At 67.1% G+C, this 6,933-nt stretch overlaps 1 protein-coding gene across 1 annotated transcript; it reads right to left on the bottom strand.

Annotated features, from left to right (window-relative positions):
• Positions 1–179: 179 nt before the first annotated feature.
• FAM160A2 (family with sequence similarity 160, member A2) lies at positions 180–6,508 on the bottom strand. Its single transcript, XM_010576788.1, has 11 exons — positions 6,194–6,508; positions 5,506–6,108; positions 3,616–3,774; positions 3,461–3,547; positions 3,146–3,313; positions 2,871–2,950; positions 2,456–2,625; positions 1,321–2,352; positions 1,062–1,240; positions 801–963; positions 180–482 (listed from the first exon to the last, which is right to left on the bottom strand). Exons 1-11 carry the CDS (start codon positions 6,329–6,331, stop codon positions 187–189), a joined length of 3,075 nt encoding a protein of 1,024 aa, XP_010575090.1. The 5' UTR covers positions 6,332–6,508; the 3' UTR covers positions 180–186.
• Between the last annotated feature and the right edge of the window lie 425 nt (positions 6,509–6,933).

The raw sequence follows: 6,933 nt of genomic DNA on the forward strand, positions 1-6,933 counted from the left end.
GCGCCCGGGGCCGCCCAGGGTCCTGCCCTGCTGCCCCCTGAGCTGCAGGGGCAGCGGGCCGCTGGTCACTCCTGTACATATTGCAGCAAGATCTCAACCAAACATTCGTCCCCAATAAATTAAAAAGGTCCGTGTCCTGGGGGTGGTTAAAAAGGCGCCGGCTGGCGGGGTTGGGGGGGGGGGGGGTCACTCCTCGGGGGGCTCGGTCAGGAAGGGTGAGGTGACGGCATGGGCCTGGGCGATAGCTGCCAGCTCCTTCAAGAACTCGCTGAAGATGACGGCGCAGTAGACTGCGTTCTTGACGCGCAGTGCCTCGCTCTGCCGCTCGGCCGAGCCGCGAAAGAGGGAGGCCCCGGCCAACGCCTGCAGCACCTGCCCGTCCCGCACGTGCTGGAAGGCGAGCTGTGCCGCCTGGCGTGCCCGCGTCGGGCTGTTGGTGTGCCGTAGGATCAGCTCCCCGATGGACGGCTTCCGGCTCTTCACTGCGGGGAACCGGGTCAGTCCCGCACCAACGGCCCAGAGCCCCGGCACCCAGGGAGAGGCAGCTCCCAGCAACCCTGCATGTCCCCCAGCCCTCCATGCCACACAAGGTGCAGCCCCCCATGCCTCTGAACAACCTCCAGCCCTCTGCGTCACCCCCCAGCCCCCTGTCCAACACCACGGGCAGCCCCCAGCCCACCATGCAATGCAACATGCAGCCCCCTGCCCAAGCCCCAGCCCTCCATGCCGTGCCTCTCCAGGGTGCTGCCCACCCGGCCCCAGCCCTCGCCCCAGCCCTCGCCAGCCTCGCCAGCCCTCACCCAGCGTCTCGGTGCGGCGCAGGGAGGGCACCGCGCTCGGCGTATCCGACCAGTCCAGCTTCCCCCGGGCAATCAGGTACTTCTTGGCTTTGAAGAGCAGAGCCGGGAAGTCCTCCTGGCTGGCGGCGAAGCTTTCAATCTTGTTCTTCACCGAGCCGAGGACCTGCAAGGCGAGAGAATGCTGTGACGGCTGGCCCAGGGCAAGGCTGGGCACTGCGCTGGGGGGGGTCCCAAGGGACTGCTGCCCACCCCAGGGCATACCTGCAGCAGGGACTTGACGCTGGGCTGGAAGACCATGTTGGTGTTGAGGAGGAAGGAGCGCAGCAGGGGCTGGGGGTAGCAGGCCAGCTGGGCCACCAGCCCCGTCAGCAGAAAGTTGACGTAGAGCGAGTTGTGCAGCATGTTCTCCAGCTTCCCGAACAGCACCGAGACAAATGGGCCTGCGGGCGGAGTGGGGGGGCACATTGAGCAAAGCCGCGGGCAGTGGGACCCCCGCCACCCTGGACCCATGGCCCCCCACCTGTGAAGGGCTGGCTGGGGGGTGGCCCCACCGCCCGCGGCGGGCTGGCCACCAGCTGGGCCAGGGGGTCTGGCGGCCGCGGCGGCGCCCGCCCTGCAGCATCCCCCTCAGGCAGGGCAGCGAAGCTGGCAAAGGCCTCCTCCTCCTCGCGGGACAGGGGCGTCTCGGGGGGCTCCTGGGGGGCGGGCAGGGCCCCGCTGCCGCCGTTCTTCATCTCAGCCTCGATCTCCCGCAGCTCCTCGGTGAAGGCCTCGATGGTGACGCCGGCCCCGTTGGGCTCGGCTGGCACCCGGGCCAGCAGCTCCTCGATCAGCGAGTCCACCGAGGGCAGCGGCTCCCAGCCCGGGGGCTGCAGATGGGGGGACGGTGGGGCCGCAGCCCCGTTCTGCGCTGGGACCGGCCGGTGCTCCCGCTCGGGGGGCGGCCCTGCACCATCGCCCTCGCCCTGGGGGCTCCGGCGCACCTTCTTCACCACCACATCCCCCTCGGGCCGGCCCGGCTCCACCGGCCCATGCGCCCCATTCACTAGGGTCCCCGAGTCCCGGGCCTCGGGGCCCCCCGTGCCGGGCTCACCGCTGCTGCCGGGGGGCCCCCCCTGCCCCTCCCTCGCCCCCTCCTCCGGCAGGCCCCGCTTTTTAGTCCGTGGGGTGGGGGGCCCTGGGGGGGGTGGGGTGCCAAGGCAGGCAGGGCCAAGGGGGGGGCCACTGTCGGGCGGGGGGGCGGCACCGCCGGTGCTGGGCTCTTCGCCGTCATAGGGTGCCGACCAGACACGGCAAGCCCAGGTGCAGCGGTCGATGCTGCGCCGTGCATCCCGCAGGTACTCCAGGTAGTTCCTGTCCAGCTCCGACACCTCCTCCCACCTGCCGGTCCGGTGGCAGGGGCTGCCGGATGGTGTGCCGGGGGAGCGCGGTGCTGGGCCGGCTGCCTCGGGGGCCGCACTCTGCTGCCGCATGAAGAAGGAGAGCCGGGAAGGCGTGGAGGGCTTCGGCACCGTCACCACCGAGGAGGTGTCCACGTTGGGGCTACCGTGGCCTGTGGGCGATGGTACGGAGTGGGGTCAGCACGGAGCCAGGATGCGGCACAGCCCCCCCCACAGCAGCAGGCTCGATGGGGCGTGGAGACCCCGGTACCGTACCCTTGGACCAGGCGGCGTGCTCCTCCTCCCGGTCGGGCGGTGGCAGGCTCTCGGGACGGCAGCACCGCGGGATGAGGGAGAGGAACTTGGCAGCCGTCTTCCCATAGATGTCCAGGTCCCTGACCGCCCGCTTCTGGCTCAGCATGACGTGGCTGCAGGGCAGAAGGTACCTGGGGGGAGACAGGGCTGCACGTGGGGGCCGCCAGTGGGGGACACACGCGCAGGGGAGCGGGTCATGGCCGGGGACAGGGGGCCTCACCAGACCCCAGGGCTTTCAGCAGCAGGGCAGATGATGTGGCTGCCCCAAATCCATGAGCACAGTCGGGAGTGACACCCCAGGCCAGGTCCCAGAGAAGCCAGCGTGGGGCAGCAGCAGGTCAGCCCCCCCCTGCACCGGCATCACAGGGCAGGTTACCTGAGCACCAGCTGGAGCATGACATCCTCGCAGTTGAGGCTGAGCAGCGTCCGGAAGAGGCTCAGGGACACCATGCAGAGCTGAGGACAGGTCGGAGGTGAGGGAGCCGCAGGAGGGCATCGCCATGGCCGGGCAGACCCATGGGGCAGCAGTGGGGCAGGAGGGTAGCACCACGGCCAGGCAGTCCCATGGGGCAGCCCACAGTGGGGCAGGAGGGCAGTGCCACAACCAGGCAGCAGCTCATGGGGCTGTGGGGTCAGCCTGGCGCCTCTCACCCGGGAGTTGCTGTTGATGCGGCCCACGAGTGTGTCGAGGATAGTGCTGTTGTCGTGGCGGTGCAGCAGGACGAAGCGCAGGAAGGTCTTCAGCAGGGCCGTCTCACTGACGCTGCGCAGGAACAGGTCCAGGTAGGCTGTGCTTGCAATCATCTCCTCGATGGAGGTCTGTGGGTGGGAGCAGCTCGGCGCGGGGCTGGGCCACCTGGGCACCCGTGGGGCCCCCTGCCCACCCACACAGGCAGAGGTACAGGCAGGAAACCTCCTGCCCAGGCCGGCAGGCAGCTCCGCACCCATTGCGGGGAGGTCCCTCACCTTGTGCAGCGCTGGCCCCATGACGGGGACGAGGAACCCGTTGTGGACGTAGTCCACCAGCTGCTTCTGCACAAGGGGGTGGGCGACCTGCAAAGCAGGGTGGGGGTCAGGGCCACAGCCAGCCCCGCACGGGGCCAGCGGCCCGCCAGCCTTACCTGGATGACAGCATTGCAGAACTCCAGAGAGTTCATGAAGAGGACAAGGGAGGAGACGCCGATCCAGTCCTCACGGCGCAGGAAGTGCCAGTCGTCCCCCCGCACCTCGATCTTGCGGGGCAGGGAGGAGTACAGGGCACTCAGGCCCGTGGCCAGGACCTGGGGGGACAGGCACTCAGCTCCCCCTGAGCCACCAGCCCCCCTGCCAGGAAGACACAGCACCAGGTAGCCCGCACAAGGACAGACACCATGGTACCCTGCTCGGCCGAGCCCACCTGGGACCCCTACCCTGCAGCCCAGCACGGCAGCCCATAGGAATCCACCACCAGACCCCGGCCCAGCTGGCATGCAGCCGGGACCGGACCTACGCTTTGCCGGAGCCAGAAGGAGAGCGGCAGCATGGCAGGCAGGGCAGGGAGCAGGAGCAAAGTGGGTGCAGATGCCTGTGGCACTGCCCCGGCACACGCCATGGAGCCCTGGCACCTGCCCTGCCTGCTCTGCTCCTGCCTGCCTGGGTCATAGAATCGTAGAATGGTTTGGGTTAGAAGGGACCTTAAAAGATCATCTCATTCCAACCCCCCTGCCATGGGCAGCGACACCTTCCACTAGACCAGGTTGCTCAAAGCCCCATCCAACCTGGCCTTGAACACTTCCAGGGATGGGGCATCCACAACCTCTCTGGGCAACCTGTGCCAGTGCCTCACCGCCCTCACAGTGAAGAACTTCTTCCTTACATCTGATCTAAATCTACCCCTTTTCAGTTTAAAGCCATTATCCCTTGTCCTATCACTACACTCCCCAATAAAAAGTCCCTCCCCATCTTTAAGTACTGGCCCCCTTTAGGTACTAGAAGGCTGCTATAAGGTCTCCCCAGAGCCTTCTCTTCTCCAGGCTGAACAACCCCAACTCCCTCAGCCTGTCCTCATAGGAGAGGTGCTCCAGCCCTCTGATCATCTTTGTGACCCTGCTCTGGACTCGCTCCAACAGGTCCATGTCCTTCTTATGTTGGGGGCCCCAGATGTGGATGCAGGACTGCAGGTAGGGTCTCAGGAGAGCAGAGTAGAGGGGGAGAATCACCTCCTTCAACCTGCTGGTCACACTGCTTTCAATGCAGCCCAGGATACGACTGGCTTTCTGGGCTGCAAACACACACTGCTGGCTCATATTCAGTTTTTCATCCACCAGTACCCCCAAGTCCTTCTCTGCAGGGCTGCTCTCAATCCACTCATCACCCAGCCTATATCTGTGCTTGGGATTGCTGCGACCCATGTGCAGGACCCTTCACACTTGGCCTTGCTGAACTTCATAAGGCTCACACGGGCCCACCTCTCCAGCCTGTCAAGGTCCCTCTGGATGGCATCCCTTCCCTCCAGCATGATGACCACACCACACAGCTTGGTGTTGTCAGCAAACTTGCTGAGGGTGCACTCGATCCCACTGTCCATGTAGGTCCCCTGGCACCACCCCTGCCTGCTCTGCTCCTGCCTGCTCTGCTCATGCCTGCCAGCTGCTGCAGGCTCTGGGTCTCCAGCCACTGGACCCAACCACCCTCCTCCAAACACCAGTCCCATGGGGAAACCTGCCCTCCTCCATCCCAATTCAAAGCAGGGGAGCTTTGCTGGCCCCTACATCCCCCGCTGTCCCCAGGGAACTGGTTCCCTTGTCCCCAAGCCTGCCACCAAGCCCTCCATCTCCAAGCCCTCCCTGCTCCATGGCCCAGGCTCCTCAGCCAGGGCAGGACCTTCCTCCAGTGACACCTGTGGCTCCTGCCCCGACAGCCAAACCCAACCCCACATCACCACCAGAGCTCTTGGGGACCGGCCGGGTCCCAGCACTGCTCCAGGGAGGGGGCGCATCGCATCGGGCCAGCCCAGCCACCCCCAGCCATACCGGGCAGAAGTAGGAGTTGTCGGTGATGGACTTGGCCACGGCGTGGTTGCTGGCGGACATCGCCATGATGAGCAGCAGCGCGTCCCTGGCCTGCTGCCCCAGGACACCCTCGTGGTGGATGAAGGGGATGAGGAGGGAGAAGATGATGAGGTTGGCGGGGCCCTGGTCTGTGTGGCTGTGGAAGAAGAGCTCCAGGATGGAGGGCTCCTTGGCCACAGAGACACAGAGTTGGTTGAGCAGCAGGACGAGGCTGTTCTCCAGTGGGGCGGAGGTGGGCTCAGCGCACAGGCTGAGCAGCCGCAGCAGCGGCGTGAGCACCGGCTTGTGCCGCAGCAGGGGCTGCCGGGCCTGGCTGATGAGCATCTCGTAGAGCTTCAGCTGCTCCACCTTGCGCTCCTCGGTGAAGTCGCCCTGCAGATGCCAGCACAGCAGCCGTTCCAGCAGGTTCTCCGAGGCCACAAACTCCAGGATGGGCCCCCGGGCCACCTCCCCCCGCGGCCGGTCCTCCGCCAGCAGGTTCAGCATCTGGTAGGTGTTGTTGCGCACGGCGCTGAGGTCATCGGGTGCCGGCTTGCAGCCACGCCGCTCCAAGATGCGCAGGACCTGGAGGAGGGTGGGCATGGCAGCGGCGCTGAGTGCCAGGCAGAGGAGGGGTCCCCACTGCCGGCCCCCCGCGCCCCCGGCTCACCTGGGACCAGTGGTTCTTGAAGACCATGAGGCAGGTCTCAGGGTCGGCCGTGACGGGGGTCTGTAGGCTGGCGCTGCGGGGGGCACGCTGCCCAGCCGCCCGCGGGTTCAGCTTGCTCAGCCAGCTCATCCTCTCCATCGGCAGGGTGAGGGACGGTCACGGGCAGCGGTGGGGCGCCCCGTGGGCCAGGCCGGATCCGACTGCTGCCTGGCAGCGCCGCAGGGGCACAGAGGAGCAGGTGGGCCACGGGGCCCCTCTCTCCATGCTGCTGCCACCCCGGGCTGGGCTGCGGGGAGAGCAGCGGCTCAGAGCCCACCTGGTCCCAGGGGACACCCGGCACTGCCGGGGCACTCGACCCCATGCCTAGGCAACAGGGTGCGAGAAGGAGGGCAGGCAGGCAGGCCGGGCCTGGCAGCAGATCCTGCCATGCGGTTGGGATGCACAGGATGGTTCTGGCTCCCCCTCAACACCCCCATCCCAGCACAGGCACCCCCACACTGCCTCTGCTCCCCACGGCCATACGGCTGGCAAATGCACCAGCCCCGTCCTGCCTGAGGGCAGCCACCTGTTTGCCCACATTGCCCTCCACCACCAAATCCTCCCCCTGGCCCAGCACCCAGAGGTGCCGGCCAAGGAAGCTGCCCCCACCCCAGGACCTCCACGTTTATCTTGGCCAGGCCAGCGCGGCCCCAGCCCTGCCAGCGCGGCAGTGGGGTACGGCTCGCCGCTGAGGGCAGCCG

The sequence above is a fragment of the Haliaeetus leucocephalus genome, unplaced genomic scaffold, assembly GCF_000737465.1.
Source record: "Haliaeetus leucocephalus isolate CR32 unplaced genomic scaffold, Haliaeetus_leucocephalus-4.0 Scaffold536, whole genome shotgun sequence".
NCBI lineage: Eukaryota > Metazoa > Chordata > Aves > Accipitriformes > Accipitridae > Haliaeetus > Haliaeetus leucocephalus.

What these genes read in the sequence shown, in the direction of transcription:
- FAM160A2 (XM_010576788.1), bottom strand. Translation starts at nt 6,331, where the DNA reads ATGGAGAGGATGAGCTGGCTGAGCAAGCTGAACCCGCGGGCGGCTGGG. An exon ending in TCAAGAACCACTGGTCCCAG is followed by an intron (nt 6,109 to 6,193) that starts GTGAGCCGGGGG and finishes ACCCTCCTCCAG; the next exon opens with GTCCTGCGCATCTTGGAGCG. An exon ending in TCTGCAATGCTGTCATCCAG is followed by an intron (nt 3,548 to 3,615) that starts GTAAGGCTGGCG and finishes CCTGCTTTGCAG; the next exon opens with GTCGCCCACCCCCTTGTGCA.